Below are 19,527 nucleotides of genomic sequence, written 5' to 3'. Positions count from 1 at the left end.
TATACAGAAGAATAGAAAAGTGGAGCTGATATGCAAATATGGTTTTGATGGTAGTTCTGGCCATAGCCAATACAAGCAAAAATTTTCCGTTATATCTTTGATAGATGAATATATGTTTTTAGAGACTTTCGTTCCCTTACGACTACGTGATGTACAAAGTAAAAAAGATATATGGGTTAATTCTCGTTCATCATCTACACTTTTCTGTCGACCTTTTAAATTCATATTTCAAAAAGAGAATAAAGAGCTTGTGCGCAATGAAGAACAGGAAATTAAAAATAAAATTAATGACCTTAATAATTTTATTTTAGAACTACTTGTATAGTATCAATCAAAATGTTGTTTACTATGATGGATGGTAGTGTAGCAAATATTCTCACTGACACAAACGCAACATCCAGATGCATCATCTGTGGATTAAGTCCGAAAGAAATGAATTTGCCAAATACCAACCGTCCTTCAAAAGTAGAAAACTACAGCTTTGGTTTGTCCACATTACACTGCTGGATAAGATTTTTCGAGTGCTTACTTCACATTAGTCATCGATTGCAAATAAGATCTTGGCAAAGGAGCGGAAAATAAGAAAATAGTGGAAAACAACAAAAAGAAAATACAGTCAGGTTTTAAATCAAAAATGGGCCTGATTGTGGACAAACCAAAGCAAGAATACGGGTGTACGAATGATGGCAATACGGCTAGAAGCTTTTTTTACAATCCAGACTTAAGCTCTGAAATAACAGGAATAGACAAGCGTCTATTCCTGTTATATCTTGTTATTCTTGGAACTCTTTCTAGTGGCTGTCACATTTACGTACTAGAGTTTAAGAAACTTTCAGATGAGACTAAACAATTATATTTAGATTTATATAATTGGCCAAGTAGCTTGCATAAGGTTCTGGTACACGGATCTGAAATACTTGATTTATTTTCTTTACCTATAGAACAACTTTTCGAGGATGCTTTAGAAGCGAGACATAAAGAGGCAAGAAAATATCGATTATTTCACACCCGCAAGTATTCTAGAACAAAATGTAATATGGATTTATTAAAAAGACTACTTTTTACATCAGAGCCCATTATCTCATCGCAAAGAACAGTCACTTCAAAGAAAAATGAGAATCGAAACCGGGAAGTCGAAAAATATATTATACGAGAGGAAAGGTGATGATTTAGACATAAATTTAGAAGATTCTGTCAGCAGTGATTTTAGCGATAATGCTGATTCAGAATAATTTTCCTTAAACCTAGACATAATATGTGTACATATTTTCCATATCTTTTTTGAGTTAAGATTTTTTTGTTATAGTTTTCAGTTTTAGTTAAAATACAAACAAAATTTTAGTTTTGGTTAGAATAATTTTCACATAAAACTTAAAAGCATTTTCATACTTTTTATTTTTTTAGTATTAGTACTAATAACTCCTAAATTTTAAAATTAAATTACTAAGTAATTTTTTGCTAAATTTAGGAGTTATTTTTTCCCACTTTTTACATTTATTGTTTGAATCTATAATATTTTTTGCCGTATTTCCTTCAAAGAAAAATTTGTAGTTGTGTGTATATACCTTTTTATTAATATTTTAAATACGTTAAATGTATAGTGTTTTTTTTTGGACCAAATTTCTCTCTTGTAAGAAATACCAGCATACTAAAGATTACGAAAAAGAATTAAACTTTTACACTTATGGAAGTTATAGATATCGTGTACTTTAAATTTGTTATGTAATTGTATTGTTGTTATTAAAAGTTAAGTAAATAATTTAATTTTCATAGGGGTAAATCGGCAAGTTACTGTTATTTTTTTTATAAGAAAACTAAAAAGCAACATTTTTATTTGTCCAGCTCTTAATGTATTGGTCGCATATTTCCCTGTAACATTAGATATTAAATTCTCAAAATTCTTTCAATGAAAGGGCCTTTTATTAGTACAAAGTTGCATAAGTTTCGGAGCGTTACGCTTAGCCCAATAGAAGTAACTGATTTTTGTCCCAAGGTCCTATATACTCGAAGCACTGTACCACAGATATAACTAGCTAACGCAAGCTATTGCCACAGATATAACTAGCTAACGCAATAGCTTGCGTTAGCTAGTTATATCTGTGACTGTACGCCGCCAGTCAGGAGATTATAATAAGCTGAATCATCGAAATGTAAAAAAGGTTGTCGATGGTTAAAGGAAGAATATATGGGTATTATTCTCTCCGTACTCGGGTTGAACCCTGCTCGGAATATTATTTGTTACTTTTGTGTTAATTATTATTTTGTAATAAACGTAATTATCGAACAACGACGCTATTATTATTGATAATATCTAATAATGTCTAACAATATATACAAGGCGAAAGGTAATAATGTGAAAATATTGAAGAACTGGTAATTAGAATTATTTTACATTAATTATTAAGATTTATCAAATAATATCATAATAAGGTTAAATGTTATATATAAAAAGATGAAAGGATAAGTAGGAAAGTTTGAAATAAATTGGTGAATATTATGTTTTAAACAGAACGGTTATATAAGAAAATTATAACTGGCCACAAAATTCCTGCAACTGGAACTAGATGATTACCATGTGGTCACTTCGAAAGGCGTAGCTGAGTTTTAGTCAGGTACATGAGCTAAACCAGGGTATAGCTGTCGACGATCACTGATCCAGGACAATATCCAGTCAAGACGTAATCCAGCGAGTATCAAAAGTTAAAGTTGAGAAATAATCGGTTGAGGTTAGATCAACATTCCAGTCTCAAAATTCTTGCATAAACCAAAAAAAAAGCCTGGAAGGATATAAATGTAAATATATAGGTGTAAAAAAGAGGTTTTAAACGAAAATAGATAATAAGACTTACCTTAATCATGAGGGTTTTGCACAAAAGAAAGTTTCGAGAACACGTGACACGTGATTATCGAATTTTACTTTTTTTATAACTACATTTAAAAGATTTTAAGAAAAAATCACTCGGTGGTGGTTATAAATGTTGATGATACTTGTTTAATACATAATTAGATTAAAAGAGCCCCAAAATTGAGCCATTTAGAGAAAACACCCGAAAAGGTTTTCAAAGGTGTGCCTTTCATCTGCCCCCAAAGTGAAAAGACAGCAACCGTTCCTGTTAAAATGTCGTTTAACCGAGTGACATATGACAAGGCATGTGTCTATGACGGATAGTGGTTACAGTACGTGATCGTGACGAGAATCAGTAATAAGTATATCACAACGTTAAAACTTGAAATGACCTCGAAACTTTGTATCGATTTTCATCAAGTGGAATAGACGCATAACTGGGTCAGTAGTATCGGTTATGGTGAGAGTTTGGATATTGACATAACAGTAGAGTTTTAATTTTAAATTTAGAAAAACTAGCTACAGCATTAAATATGAAGTTTGTGCGAAGTTGGTTCCAACAATTTTGACTTTCGACTAAAAGCTCGTCCGTCAACAGATTGCTCAAATTTCCTTGAAAAATTAGATGAAAGCCTGAATTAATAGGGAACATAATTTGCTTGCGATGAAACCTGGATTTTACAAAAAGATGTTGAAACTAAACGCCAATCTATGTACTGGAAAACTCTTGCATCCCCAAAAATTTACAAAGCAAAGATGTCAAAGTTGTGGAAAAATAAGTCGAACGTCTTCCAACCGGACAATGCGCCTGTCCACATATGCGTCGCCTCACAGAGAGCGCGTCTCTGTGAGGCGTTATTTAGATACTATAATTATAGATGCGGTCCAGTGCATGAACAGGTATCATACTCGCCTGATATAGCATCCTGTGACTTTTTCCTGTACAGAGATTGGAGGGACACCTGTTGCCGGCACATCCTGTTGCCGAACAACAAGTCTGCCTTAAAAGAAATCCGAATGAAGGCGATTCAGGAGATCATGTAAAAATCTGTATAAAGGTACATTGTGGAAAAGCAATCGGTTGATGAATTCGATTAATTCAACATTTTTTAAAATAAAACTTTCATAAGCCGTTTCGTTATTTAATAGCCAAACCTTTTACGGGTGTGACAACAGAACTATTGTCATTTATCGATTTTATGTTTAATATATAATTGGAATTTGCGTCCTGTATTGAAAATTAAAAAATAAAAATAAGCTTGTGAAAGTGTAATAATCAAAAATGAAGAGGAAAGCATTCTTGGCTCAAACTTTTCAATATGCCTAAAACTTTTTGTGTTTATAGTCAAACAATTTATTATATGCGTAGCATCTCTTTAAAATCTTCACGAAACACGTTAGCAAGAACGGAAAAAATAAATTGCGTTATTATCATTAACACAATTGAGCCAAATTTGTTTTATTTTAGTAACTAATTACTAGTTTTTAAAAAATATACGAGTCATAATGTTTTTTATTTAATTAGACAAATGCATCATTTCAGATTTCAATAAATCCGTCAGGTCTAATAAGATGCTTAGCACTAGGTCCGTCTGGTACTTGGGTTGCAGCTGGTCAATCTTCCGGAAGTATTACCGTACTTGATACCAGAACCGGATTGGTTATTTCCAGTTGGCGGGCCCACGAAGGCGAAGTTTTACAAGCAAGTATTTCCACTTTGGTTAGGAATTTCCCTCCTTCGCGGATGCTTAAGAGCTAGTTTATACGACCTTACAATAAACAATTTTAATATGTAAATTAAAATATAAAGTTTAGTGCAAACATTGTAGAAAAAATAAAACTGCAATAATTTAAACGAGGGAATATTTACTGTCAATATATCAATTTTACAGGTTATCTTATCTTAGCGGGCAAATCTGACAACAGCACAGTACACATAATTTAAAAGGAATATCGGTTTTTTTATCATTAATAAGAAATTGCTTAGCGTATTTTGAGAATCTTTTAAAGTAAATAGCTTCACTTCATTTGGTAAATCATTCCACAATTTAATCCCTATGTGTGTAAAAGATTTCTGGAAAAGCTGCAGCGTTGTACCACATCACCATAGTCGAATAGGGATATTCGACTATATATTAAACTGTCAAATAATTGATACTTTATTTTTGATGGTAAATAAGCAATTAGTGAACATTATATCTATATTCACTTAACTTACACGCTTTATGTAATTTTATTGTTGGTAATAGGTGATTTTTGATTGGATTTAAAATATATATGTCCTCTGTCTAGGATAACGAGGGCGGAATATTGAGAAATTTCATACTTGAGAGTCTTACACTCTTGAAATTATACAGATCGTGTTTTCGTTCGTTACTTATAGGAAACCACATAGAGGCGAAATTTTGCAACGTCGCGCGTGTACGAGTGCCTGCGACAGAGCACCGCCCCGGCCGGCCCGAGGACGGGAGTTGCGTCGTTTGGCGACAAAATGTCCCAAAATATTACGCGAAAATCCAGGCATTTTTTAAATATTTATTCTAATGCGGATTTTACAGACATGACAATACAGTGGACCACAAAAGTGATGGTACAATAGACAATTTATATATAAATTTTATGTATAATTTTTATATGAAATAAAAATCAATTTTTACTTTTATGTATTTATTTTTTCCAATGCCCAACATCATAACATAAACCTATTTGCATAATATATCTAACACACAATAAACAAAAAAATAAAATAAAATTTTCTATAAAAATTTAATCCACAAAAGTCAAGGTACTCCTAATTTGTGTAAATCAAAATATGCAAGTATCTTTTAAATTTATTGTTATTTTGTTATTTGCTAATAAGAACATTCCTCTAATACTATTCTGGCATTCGTTTTCAGTATTCACTAGAATATTTCTTCTTAACTTTGACTGGTAAATACAGTGATAATCATGGGAAGAACCGAATTAAGTGTCAGTGAGCGGAAAATTATTATTAATTTGCATAGAGAGGGAAAATCATACACCAAAATTGCAGAAGTGATTAAAAGAAGCAGGTCCACTATACAAAAAGTAGTAAATCGTTTTCAAAATGAAAACAGAATTGAAAATAAAACGCGAACAGGACGTCCTCGGAAGCTGTCAGAGCGCGAATCCCGGTACATATTAAATGAAATTAAGAAGGACCCAAAGAAAAGTGCCATACAAATATCATCAGAGTTAAGAGAAATGTTTGGAGTACATATCTGTTCATGAAGAAACTGTTCGCCGGAAACTTAACCAGGGTGGATACAAATCCTGTAGTGCACGTAAGAAGCCCCATGTTAGCGATATTAATAGAAAAAAGAGACTGGAATTCGCTGAAAAGTACAAGTCTATTGAACTTGATTTCTGGGATAAAGTTATCTGGTCAGATGAAAGTAAATTTAACATTTTTGGGTCCGATGGTCGTGTCAAGGTGTGGAGGAAACCCGGTGAAGCTCTTAATCCGAAAAATACAATCAAAACAGTGAAACATGGAGGAGGTGGAGTAATGGTTTGGGGTTGCATGGCAACTTCAGGTGTAGGAAATATTGTTTTTATCGACGAAACAATGGATCAAAAAGTATACTTAAATATTTTAAAAGAAAATTTACGTGCCAGTGCTGAAAAATTAGGGTTGCATGAGAACTATTACTTTCAACAGGATAACGACCCTAAGCACAAAGCTTATACAGTACGTCAGTGGTTGGTTTTTAATACTCCCCATCTGCTGGAAACTCCTCCCCAAAGTCCCGATCTTAATCCTATAGAACATTTATGGGATGTTTTGGGGAGAAAAATTCGGCAACATGTGATTCATAATAAATCAGACTTAAAACAGGTAATTTTAAAAGAGTGGCCAAAAATATCCAACGATGTGACGAAAAAACTAGTTCATTCAATGCCAAATCGCTTAAAAGAGGTTATTAAACTGAAGGGTTTTCCCACGCGTTATTGACAGAACTTTATTAGCCCATAGTCTGAAATGTACCTTGACTTTTGTGGATTAAATTTTTGTAAGAAATTTTATTTTATTTTTTTATTTATTGTATGTTAGATATATTATGGAAATAGGTTTATGTTATGATGTAGGGCATTAGAAAAAATAAATACATAAAAGTAAAAATTGATTTTTATTTCATAAAAAAATTATAAATAAAATTTGTATTGTAATTCTCTATTGTACCATAACTTTTCTGGGCCACTGTATGTAAAACCCGCATAGACTTGTAATCTTAAAATGTTTAATATGCTGTATTTTGCATAATGAAAATTAAAGCGTTATTCTAATAAAAAATAAAATATCAACTCTGATAAAAATATAATAAAAAATCAGAAATAAAACTCTAATAAACAAACTTAACAACATATAATTTTTTAAATAAAAGGCTCAAATAAACCGCCTTCTTTCGCTAAACAAAAACTTAACCTATCGTAAAAGCTATTTCGCAACTCCTCTAAATTTGTTGGCCTACTAAATTCATGCTTGTAAATGGTCTGCTTAAGGTAACCCCACAGATAAAAGTCATTTGGAGACAAATCTGGAGATCTAGGAGGCCATTTAATATCGGCAGTCCCACTAATAAGGCGGTTAGGAAAAGTATTTGTTAAAAATTCTTTTTCCCTAGCCGCGTTATGAGCAGAACAGCCATCTTGCTGAAAATAAACCGATCCCAGGTCTACATTAGGTAGGATTTGAATGGCAGGAAGAACTTAGTTTTGCAGCAACTCAAGGTACTTTTGGGCGTTTAAATTGCAATCAATAAAAAATGGCCCTATAACATTGTCGCCCAAAATACCTGCCCAAACATTCAATTTCTGAGGATACTGTGTACGAAACTGAAAACTTCTGTGCTCGTCTTCCTGAGACCAATAACGAACAATGGAGGGATTGTGTTTGCCATGTAATGGAAAAGAAGATTCATCAGAAAACAAAATATTTTTTAAAACATATTCGTTTTCATTTGCCTTTTCCATCATGGTTTCACAAAATTCCATTCTTCGCCACTGGTCTTCAGGAAATGTTTCCTGAGTTTTTGAATACTTGAAATATTTGTACCCATATTTTTCCAGATATGAGCAACAGTTTTATTGCTCATTCCCAGTTCCTCTCCAACACTGGTGGACCGTATCGAATCAAGTTGTAGGGTACTGCAAACCATTTCTTCCCGCCGTTCTATATCCTGGACCACTTCTACAGGGGGTTCTTGACGTTTTGTGTAGCATTTTTTACAATCTTGAAGACAGAAAGATGTCTCAAAATTTGTAACCACATTTAAAACCGTTTATACGGCACTCGCTCTACCACCGGCTTATGTAACACCCGATTTAAATAACAGAAGCATATTATAATCTAAATTTAACCCGGGATATATATAGGTACTTTATTAAATCAAGAGAAAAATTGCTGCAAATTCTTATCACAAAACCAAGGATTTTCATACCTTTAAGACAAATTATCGAAACATGCAGGGGAAAATACTTTATCAAAATACGCATACATTCAGTTCAGATAAGTTTCGTCTAAGCCTAAGATGTATTCTGCCTCTAATGTGATAAAAACTGTTAAAACAGCTCTTTTCAATGTTCAAATATGAATAAAAATTGGAAATGGTATTTTGTGGGTGTATTGGTTAAATGTTAAAAAAAAAACTATTTGTTTCTCGCCTACGTTTCGTATTGTTTGTTTTTAATTCATCTTCAGGGCTCTAAAATAAGTGAAAAGAAATGGTGTTAAACATTTTTAATACGTTTTAAAAAATTATAAAAAACATAGGATAACACACAATGTCAGTATGCATATCATAGAGCTTCAAGAAGAGGGGGAAAGGAGAAAAGGAAAACTTTCTATCTATTTTAGAGCCCTGAAGATGAATTAAATACAATTCGACCCGTTGGCGAGAAACAAATAGTTTTCTTTAACAATTGACCAATACACCCACAAATACCATTTCAATACTTAACCTCAGGTGACAAACTCATATTAATAAATAAAAATCTTGCTTGCTTGTTTGATTTTTTGATGAACAATATAAATAAACCAGGAGCACAGGTCAGGAACAGATGTTATAGAAAACGAATTAGAATTCTTGCAGCTTGGACTTACCCACAAGATAGCTCTTCAATCAAACCAGAAGGCTCTCTGTGCAACCAAAAGTACTCAAAAGTTTCGCTAAAACATTTTCTCACCCTATAAAGACCATTGCAAAATCGGTTTAAATTGAGTCTACTAAGTCTTTATATTAAACAATTTTCAAAGTAACTTAAACGACACAAATTTTATAAAATGATCACAAAACACAGCAAAATTATTAAATCCCAAAAAATCGTTTATAATCCATATAAACCTTTATATTTTAATGACGAACGTGACCTCACAGATTCGGTATACCCAATATTATATCTTATGTTATTTGTGGTCAGATGAATCTTTGTTAAGTTGGCTCTTAATGATGCGGACATATTTTTATAAAATCTGTTTTAGAAGAATTGTGTTGCTTATAATTAATTAAAGTAATCAATTTGATTGATTTTCCTCTTTTTCTGAACTTTGATTTGTTTTGTTCTATTTTCTAGATTGTAGCTGTTAGTGATGAAACATTAGTGTCCAGTAGTCTAGACCAAACCATAAGCGTGTGGAATATTAGTGACGGACGTTTTAAACACCATATGAGGTAAGTTTAACAATTTGGTTAAAATTGTTTTAAATAAAATTTTTAATTTTTAAAATTTATCAAAGTCGCATAAGTTGCAAGTCTTATCCCAATTAGGTTAGTCGTCGTAAAGGATATAAGCAGAGTAATTACTTAGACGTAGATACTTAGCCATGAGATATACTAGCCATGAGAGGCTTCAAGAATGTATAGATCATAATGGTCAAGATTTTGAACATCTACGGAGGCTTTAAAATCCTCTATCTTTTAAATCGGTCCTTTTCGGAAAAATTAATTCGAGAAAAATTAATTTAAACCTTCGTATAAAATTTTCTTGTGCCCAAATTTTAGGTTAGGAATATTGAGATGCGGTTTTCGCGAGCCTGTTTGGGCATCATTTGGCTACTTTTCGATGAAAAAAAGCCATACCAAAGCATTTATTTTTTTTTGAGAAAATTAACCATTTCTGTCGGAATGTTCAAAAAAAGCCCTCTGGTGGCGACATGTGAATCTAACAAAACTTCGAATACTAAAACGGTTAAAGTCCAAGAATGGCTCTTTTTAAAGAACACAATTTTGTTAAAGTCGATTAAGCCGTTTCTAAGATACAGAGTGTTTTTTACGGAAACCTTTGAATACCTCCCCACCACTTTATTTTGAGAGATACAGCAGAATTATCGGACAAAAAAGTGTCAGATTGTCATCTACTTTAAAGAACAAGTATTTTTTTGTTAGGTTAATATATCGAAATTCACAAAAATTTTACTTTTTTACTGATTACTGATTTATTTGGTCATTTGTTACTACATATGTATATAATAGAATAAGACAAGTCAGGAGAAAGAAACTGGTAATCCTAAGTATGTTGTGGCTTGCGCTACTTCTACCCACCACTATGGTCGAAGACCACACGTCAACGACGGTCCTCAAGAGGTGACAAAAGACAGACAATCTCGATCTTATCACGACACGCTAAGCGTGCAATCAGTTTATTTCATGATTTGTAAATTAAACTAATATAACTATTTTAAAAACAGTTAAAAATAGTGTCATTATAATAATACAGTCCACTACACACGTACAAAGTACTTATTTAAAAGAGCAAAACTATTATAAAAAAAAAATCAAATTACACACATATAAAACTTAGACACTATAATAACCACAAAAGTACCAACAAACAGTACAAACAAAGTACATTCGCTGACTAGGCAGGAGTGACTTTCAGCATGTTGCTAAATTTGTTGATATCATAGACGACAGAACTTATAATAAGCCGTTTTAGTTTATGTTTAAATATATTGAAGTCATTTATTTGTTTTAGCGAAGCAGGCAGTTGATTAAATAAGCTACAATAATACAAATATAAATATGAATATACAAATACAAATATCTACAACAATAATTTAAATATATAAATGCCGAGCATTGTTGAAATATATTTTTGAAATATTTCACGGCAGCTCATTATATTTCAAACAAAAAATCAGTCTCATATTTTTTTTCTGGAATACAAATATCCTTTGTGCCTCTGAACTTTTATAATAGTAATAAATTAAACGAAAATTTTTCTTTTTTTCACTTTCTACTATTGAGGAAATTCATAATGCTATTTATGAAATAAAAACCAACTCGCGAGGAAACGATGATATTTCTGGTTCTATGTTAAAACTATGCAGCGCTTTAGTCTACACTTATATATAGGGTCTACCAATAAGAATAGGTTTAAATTGCTAAAAAATAAAAACGAATTGGTTAATTTCTATGATTGATGTTTCAAGTTTTAAACAAAATATCATTAAGATGTCCACCTCGGCTACGGCGGCAGACGTTTAGACGATGAACCCAATTTTTAATCACTTTTTCTAACAAGTTGGGCTGAATTTCGCGAATAACCCTAGTTATGTTAACTTTCAACTTATTGATGGTTTGAGGATTGTTAGAATAAACCTTTGACTTCACATATCCCCAAAGAAAAAAGTCCAGGGGAGTAAGATCACAGGACCTTGTTGGCCAGTTGATATTGCCATGTCGCGAAATTATTCGATTTTCAAAACGCTCTCTTAATAAATTAATTATGGCTCGGGCGGTGTGTGATGTTGCTCCGTCCTGTTCAAACCAATTCTGTTTGAAGTCTCCACCATCAATTGCAGGCCAAAGAAAGTTTGTTATCATGTCGCGGTAGCGCTCTCTGTTGACTGTCACAGTACGCCCCCCTGCATCCTCAAAAACGTATGGACCGATAATTCCACCGACATGCAAACCACACCACACAGTCACTTTTAACGGGTGTAATGGCACCTGTACTAATTTCTAGGGATTGTTCTGACACCAGAAGCGGCAATTTTGCGTATTGACAACGCCACTAAGACAAAAATGGGCTTCATCTGAAAAGATGATTTGTTTCCCAAAATCGGCATTTTGTTCCAACTGCCATCAACAATCGAATAATAGTATATGGGTTTTTTTTGATTGCTACTGACCTCCTCTATCGCCTCCTTTCGTTTGGACGTCTACTTTTGGGACACCCTGTATATGCCATAAAAACATTTGAGTCCAATTGACCTTCTGCGGTAATGTCTACTGTCAGCAGTTTCATCTCAAGACCAACAGCCATATCCCAAACGTCTAGGGTGTGTAGATGGCGGGTTTACGTACCAGTGAACAATACGCTGAAAGAAAGATCTGTCCCTAGTCGGATTTCTTGTGTATTTTTAGAAGCAGTAGTTGTCTGGTAAGACAAAAAGAGTATGTCGACAGTTTGACAAGTGTCGACAATTTGATGTCCGATGAAAGATAATTTGCAAAAAACACTAGGCTTGAAAGTCGGTACCCCAATGAGTACACCTACCACAAAATCTACCACAAATTCCGTCCATCATCTTAGTGTTGTCTGTGTACTAGAGAGCCTTTCTGAGTTACTAGTGCAACCTTAACCTTAAAGCCCTCTCACACCTTTCACCGTGTCCTCTGGTTCACAAAGCTAAAGCGAAGATCACAGGTACCATTTACGAAAGGAAAAAAACACCCTTTACGGCTTGCCACCAGATTTTAAAATGTCCAGTCTCACCCGCCATGCCGGTAGTTTAGTAATGACTTACTGTACGCATATATGCAGTCTTCATGGCCTCGAATTATATCGCAATATCCACGGGCGGAAGGTTCAATAGAGTTTTGAGAGCTCTAGTTAGAGTAGTACATAAGGCTTTGGACTCTATCTAGTAACACTCAACGTAACGTAACACCGTATATGAACAGAGGCTTAACGATAGATGAGCAGATCTAGTAAAAGATCTTAGGGGACGCTCTGAGAATATACCAATAACATAGTCAACATTCAAGCCTTTGACGGACCTTGGCCGAATATCCCAGGCGTATGTTTTAAATTAGAGATATTACTAATGCACAGAAAGGAAGATAATGCCCAGAATATCCGGCATATATTTAATGTCAATATTGAAACCGTTATGCTGCACTTTGCCAAGCACAAAATAAAGGAATGTATTTATTATATACATGTTGGTATTTTCAAATTTTCATTTAATTTTTTACTCATTTGCCTATATATATTTATTTAAAATATGCGCTACAGTTAGACCAAATGTTACAGAAAAAAAGAAAACAATCATTTAACAGTAACAATTAATATGTACTCAAATCATAATTTGTTGTATTGGTCCACATTAATAAAAAACATTTATCTTTTAAGACTGTGTAGTCTAATGCAGAAAATGTTGAGGTTAGTGAAGTGCTCCATAAATACTGTTATAATTAATTGCATAATTGCAGTTTTATTAGTTATCTAAAGTAGTTATTTGCAAACTATAATTTGTTCAACAAGTCTCTAGTTAAAATAATCTAGTTCTCTTTGGTGGGATTTTTAATCGGAGGTTACTATAACGAGGTAGTCACAAGATATATAACAATCCTTTTATTTCCTCTTTACTGTAATACAACTGACGGATTCTTTCTTTGTATTTATATCTATTTTGTAAATAAAAAGATTTAACTAGCTAACGCAATGCAAACTAACGCTTGCGTTAGCTAGTTAAATCTGTGCTAACACAAACAGATTCTATAGAGAATAATAATATTATTATTACTATTATTATATAATAATAGTAAATGTTTTTTATTTACAAAAATACAATACACAAAATATTTATTTTTGTTAATTTTATTTAACGGGGCCCAGTCAGTAAACGTTCTTCGCAAACCATGGTCAGCAGGCATCAATTCTTGAGTTAGAACCATCTTATATGGATGTAGGCCTAAGTCATTCTTCAAAATGCGCCACAGAGACATTGGTGAAATGCCTAATTGCTGAGAACGGTGCAAAACAGACACATTCTTATTCGCGTCAACATTTTCTCTTGCAGCGGCGATTTTTTCAGCGGTCCTTGCACTTTTTTGTCGCGTTGGTGGCTTATTATCCAGAAGAGTGTACTCCCGTTCAAACTTATTAATTGTGCGCTTTATTGCAAGCTCAGAAGGCCGTCCACGATGGCCAAAATCTTCTCTAAGAGCAAGATAACAGGCTCTAACCGATTGCGCATTTTCGTAATACCTTTTCACGATAGCTATACGTTGCTCTTGACTTAAACGATTCATCATGAAATGTCAAAGTATACTTAACACAACTGACGCTTGATCAGCGTTTTGACACATACCATTTTGCGCACATGGCCCACTAAACTTCTATCACTTCTATTGGTAGACCCATTATTACACATAATTAATTGTTGAATAAAAAAGTAATATTTTCCTTTTTCTTGGAAGACCGCTATTGGTAAACCTCTAGCTAAAATTGCTAATCCACTTCCTTGTCCGATCTGCGTATAATTAGCATCTTGGCAATACTATCTAAAATTTATGAAAAGATTTTATACAACCAATTATACAATAGTTTTGTAATTGAGAGTCACATAATACCTGAAAACCAATGTGGCTTTTTAAAAGGGTCAAATAGAGCAGCAGCGCATGTGTCTGTAACTGATAATATTTTGGAGCCTAACAATAAAGGCCTGGCCAGTCTCTTAATATTATTAGATTATTCTAAGGCTTTTGATACCCTGGATCACGCACTCTTGTGTTCTAAACTGCATTATTATGGGTGCTCAAATGCTTCTTTAAATATTATCTCATCTTTTCTTAATAATAGATTTCAGAAAATAACATACAATGGAACTTCTTCTCAGACTCTAAGTATTCATTCCAGTGTTCCTCAAGGCTCTATTTTATCTCCTTTGCTTTTTATAATATACACCGCTGACATTCATCGTTCTACTAATTTCTGTATAGCTACCGTTTTTGCTGACGATACGCAACTGGTATATAACTTTGATGCCACCAACTTTGCTGATGCAACACAGCGTGTTAATCACGACTTAGAAACCATTAGATATTTGTCTAATGAGCATAATCTATAACTTAACTTCAATAAATTCAAGCTTCTATGTTTTGCAAGTAAAAAAAAAATAGAATTATTGTCAAAAATAATGGTAATATTAACCTAGGAGGGGTCATACTTCCTTTCGTAGCTTCCGCGAGAAATTTAGGTTTACATATGGACGAAGATCTTCGTTTTAACGAACATGTCAAACCGCTGAACAAAAAGGCCTTTTTGGCACTAAAATTAATTTTTTTTCACTCACTTCATTTTAAATTAAAAAAGCTCCTCTATGAATCTCTTGTTCTTAGTCATTATGCTTACTGCGATTTGATATGTACGCCTTGTTTGCGGTTATTAGAACAACAAAGAATTCAGAAAATGCAAAACTCTTGTTGTAGGTTAATATATGGCATTAAAAAGGGAAACCACATATCGCATAAAATATTAGAAACAAATTGGCTGAATATGTCAAACAGATGGAATTTTCATCTTGCCAATTTTGTTCATAAAATCACCGGCACTTCTAAGACTTCTTTTATAAAAAAACTCAAGAGTAAATTTATTCGAAGAAACAAAGTTCATCACTTAAATGTAGAAGGCAAATAATCACTTACTATGCCCAAATTTAAAACGTCATTTACATTTAATGCTATTAAACTGTACAACTATATTCCTAACCACTTTAAAATTCTAAATCTTAATAAATTTAAATTTAAATTTCGTTTTTTATTATATTTATAAACTTATTAAAATATTTTCCAGGTTTTTCTCTTGGCCATTTCAGTAATAATATTTTTTACCGCAAGCCTCTGCGATGAGTACGTTCAGAGATGCAGTATTTCGCATTCTTAGTTGGCCACCTTGTACATAACTTTGCAACTAAACACATTCTCTAATATTACTTACCATTACACATTACCCTTACAACAAGGCATTTTGCACTCGTCCTAAATTTTAGCTCCGTTCCCAGGGCCGCTACAGAGCCTGCACACTGTCTACATATCTACGAGGGCGCCGAACTAATCAGCGCTACGACAGCCAATAGAATAGGCGTACATACCGAGGTTTCCTCAGAGGCGTCTTACAGCAGTACGAAGCTTCGACCAGACACCTTCAAGGGCCTCCTCACCTCCATGGGGATGTTACCTCTAAATAGACTATTACTATTAGGAGCTGAAAATGGGCAAATCAGTTTGTTCTGTTAAGGAACTTTCGGTCTTTGGAGGACCGAGTTTTCTTCCCTTATATTGATGAAGGTATATGCAGGAAAGATTTTTGATAAATATTAAAATCATAAGCGAACGGATTATTAAGATATTATTATTATTTAAGAACGGGTATTTAAAACCAAAATTGTTTATCCTTTTTTTGCTTCGAATTATGTTAAATGAGATACAGTCTAATAATATTTATAAAGAATTATTGTTTTTATTACATACATTACAAGATAAAAATGCACGTGGAAATATTCTATTATAGATACATATCGCACATGTAATCCAAAAGTGTCACTATACAAAATATTTGCAAAATGTACTTTTTACAATAAAACTCTTCCGAACCACACCGGCAACAATGTCACTATATAAAATATGTTGAATAATTACATTAGAGACCTCTGGATGGCGCAAGTGTCATTATGGCTTACGCAATATTAATACGCTCGTGGCGGGCAATAGTGACATTTTTTGTTTAGTGACGGTTTAGCCAAACCCAAATTGAAATATATTGCAAAACTTCATACAGTGACCAAACTTTTAAGCAAATGAGTTGTTCGGCGCGTCGTTCAACACGTCAAAATACCAAAGTTTTCAATTAAATAAACTTTACACAGAAAGATTAAAATTGTTCGATCGAAAAAAACAAGACATTAAAAGTCTTATTAAAAATTCCTTAATACTTCAATGCTATGTACACTCCTTTTATAATAATATTTTGTAATGTTAATTACCCACTATATTAAATTTACCCAACGAAAATATTTTGTTTTTTCATAATAGAAGCTGTCCATATTTAAAGTTGTGTTTATGTTGTATTTACCAGGTGTTTGAATATTTTGTTTTAAGAATTAATTTTTTGTTTTTGCGGTTGTTTTTATAGCCATTAATTTGGCTTTAGTGCCATTTCTGTATCAGTGATATAAACTTTTATTGGCACAGTGTAAATTTAACCGTAGTTTAAGATTTAAACGTAAAGGACAGCTATTTTGTATGAATTTGAATGGAAAATAACAGTGATGGTTTAAATTTTAAGCTATGGATAAGTTCGCGGTGCATAAGTAGTCATTTAGATGGTCGGTTTAAGTTAAGTTAGTAGTTAAGATAAAAAATATTTTTTAGAAGTACCTATCTACATCATTTTTTGTTCAAGCAGTTGTGTATAAAAATAAATGTTTTATGTTTCATTTAATATAAAAATATTATGCTTTTCTACATATTTCTATTTTTTTTTTTAATTTTATGGTTTGAAAAATTTTGACAAATTTTAAAAATATTGCAATAAATGGAAAAGTGACACTATAAATTAAGAAACTAAAAAATAAACAAATAAAAGAATTTATTTTCCATTTCTGTTTAGTAAAATGGCTAAAGCCAAAACATCGTTCACTGTGATAAAAAAATCGTTCATTTATTATCAATATAATCACCGTTATTTGTCTTTCCATTTTGCCGAAAACTTTAAATTGCTCTCCTGATAAATTTACATTTTTCGTATAGTGACACTTTTGAATTACATGTGCGATATGTCAACCAGTTTAAGAACTAATCAGTAGAAAAGGAAAACCTGCGGTTTTGGTGGCCTATACCTTTGAGTACAAAAATTTGCTACCCTTGAATACAAACTCTTTGGCTTTTGAGTTTTTTACAGATTTATAATCTATGTATTTAGAATATATTAAAGGTATATATCGAAAATAATGCATTTAAGTCAATAGATTGCTAGTAGTAGGTTCGAATCAGTAAATCGAGAACTATAATTCGTAAATTCAATGAGCTGGTTTGGTAGTACATAATTTTCCTTTTGGTTATTAAGTTATTTTTTGGATAGATGATGCCCTTTTTATATTTTCTGATAATCAGCATTCGGTTTAAAATTTATGACCTTTAATTAAATATGCAATGTATGTCATTTAAAGATCTTAGAAAGTATAATATAACTTAATAAAAGATTCCAAGTTTCATTTACTTGCTTAATTAATTATAAGAAAGTTTTATATGTTAACAAGTAATGGGACAAGAAACGTTAGCAGATTACTAGAAACAAAATAATGTGATTTATATAAGATTAAACAAGTTACACCTGTAAGAAAGTTCAATCTTTATTATATGAAGAAACACGTCCTTAAAAAGAAAACTCTATAGCTGTTTTAAAAGTAATGGTCAAAAAACTGTCGATAAATATTCAATGTTTAAAAATATCAATTTATGAAAAAATTACTTTTAATAATGACCTTAAATGGTAACAAGATATAATATAATATATAAACGAAATACATAATAAATTTCTTAATGATGCAACAAGATAACAAATTAAAAATAGAAAGAATATAATATATGCAGGGTGATTCATCAAGAATGGACAATCTCTGAACTGGAGATACTACATACCATAATATGGTGATTGAGCTTAATATGTCTTATACAAATGTTGCTGGTTTACGAGATACAGGGTATTTAAAGTTGGAATTTTAATTGGAAATTTCTTAATAATTTTGTGATTTTAAGCAGTATCGCTCCGAAAATTGGTGAGTTTATGTGTTTTGACATGAAAATTACGAATTTTGTGGTCAATTTAGCATTATTTATACAGGGCGTTAGTTACACCCTGTTACTTAGGTAAATTACAACATATCTTTTTTGCCTAATCAGTTATGGCTAAAACGACTAGAAAATCTAAAAGGCAGTTCAATTTGGAATTTAAAAAAAAACTCTTGTTTATTTCATGTAACTCTATCAGTTTTTAAGTTATTTGCATTTTAAACATTTAGCGTAGATAATCCTAAGCCACCGTTATTACATTGACTTTTTTTCAAGTAGGTTTGTGTCGGCACCAGTTTTTCGTGTAAAGAAATTGGAAGTGACTCCGCTGCCGGCGCCGGTTTCCAAAAAAAATAATATGGGTGAATCAAATGAAGGGAGTATGGAAACCGGCGCCGGCAGCCGAGTTATTCCACGGTGTTTTGACTTGGAAACCGGCGCAACGCTCATAACCTAGAAATCTCTTTTGTTTTGAAATTTAGTTAATTAGTTTATTTCACTGTTTATGTTCGTGTTAAGAGCGCACTCCACCACGTGATCAAATCAGTTTTGAAGCCCGGTGATATTTTTGAGTCGGGCGCGGGTTTTACGGGCAGTTGCAACGTCGCCGCTGTTTTCATGCGATTCATCGTGCGGCAGCACGTCGAATCTCGGTTTCTGCAGACGTTAGTCAACTGGTCTTAATTTTTATTGTGTTTTATTTACTATTTTGATTTTTTATTAAATAATCACTCTATAAGGTATATATTATATAAGTATTTACTTAAAATTTACGCTGTAAATACTTTAAGATATTAGTAAGAAATTCCGCGTAAAACAAGTACGAATATACAAGTACCTACGCGAAAAAAATAATTTGAA

General features: G+C 32.5%; 1 protein-coding gene and 1 long non-coding RNA gene across 7 annotated transcripts in view; one reads left to right on the top strand and one right to left on the bottom strand.

Annotated features, from left to right (window-relative positions):
* LOC126735603 (WD repeat-containing protein 81) overlaps positions 1-19,527 on the top strand; it is a 295,976-nt gene that overhangs the window by 184,198 nt on the left and 92,251 nt on the right. For 4 of the 6 annotated variants that reach the window (XM_050439654.1, XM_050439652.1, XM_050439651.1 and 1 more), the window contains exons 31-32: positions 4,389-4,547; positions 9,440-9,537. In XM_050439654.1, the coding sequence (XP_050295611.1) occupies positions 4,389-4,547; positions 9,440-9,537 (257 nt within the window). Of the gene's footprint in view, positions 1-4,388; positions 4,548-9,439; positions 9,538-15,866; positions 18,090-19,527 lie in introns of those variants that run through there. The other 2 variants (XM_050439650.1, XM_050439648.1) reach the window with 2 other exon arrangements.
* LOC126735605 (uncharacterized) lies at positions 2,296-3,307 on the bottom strand. The gene is made up of 2 exons (XR_007660471.1): positions 2,850-3,307; positions 2,296-2,777 (listed from the first exon to the last, which is right to left on the bottom strand). It is a non-coding gene; the product is annotated as an uncharacterized LOC126735605 (long non-coding RNA).

The sequence above is a fragment of the Anthonomus grandis genome, chromosome 4, assembly GCF_022605725.1.
Source record: "Anthonomus grandis grandis chromosome 4, icAntGran1.3, whole genome shotgun sequence".
In the NCBI taxonomy this organism is placed as follows: domain Eukaryota; kingdom Metazoa; phylum Arthropoda; class Insecta; order Coleoptera; family Curculionidae; genus Anthonomus; species Anthonomus grandis.
The sequence above is the reverse complement of the archived record's forward strand: the minus strand, read 5'-3'. Positions and strand labels throughout refer to the sequence as shown.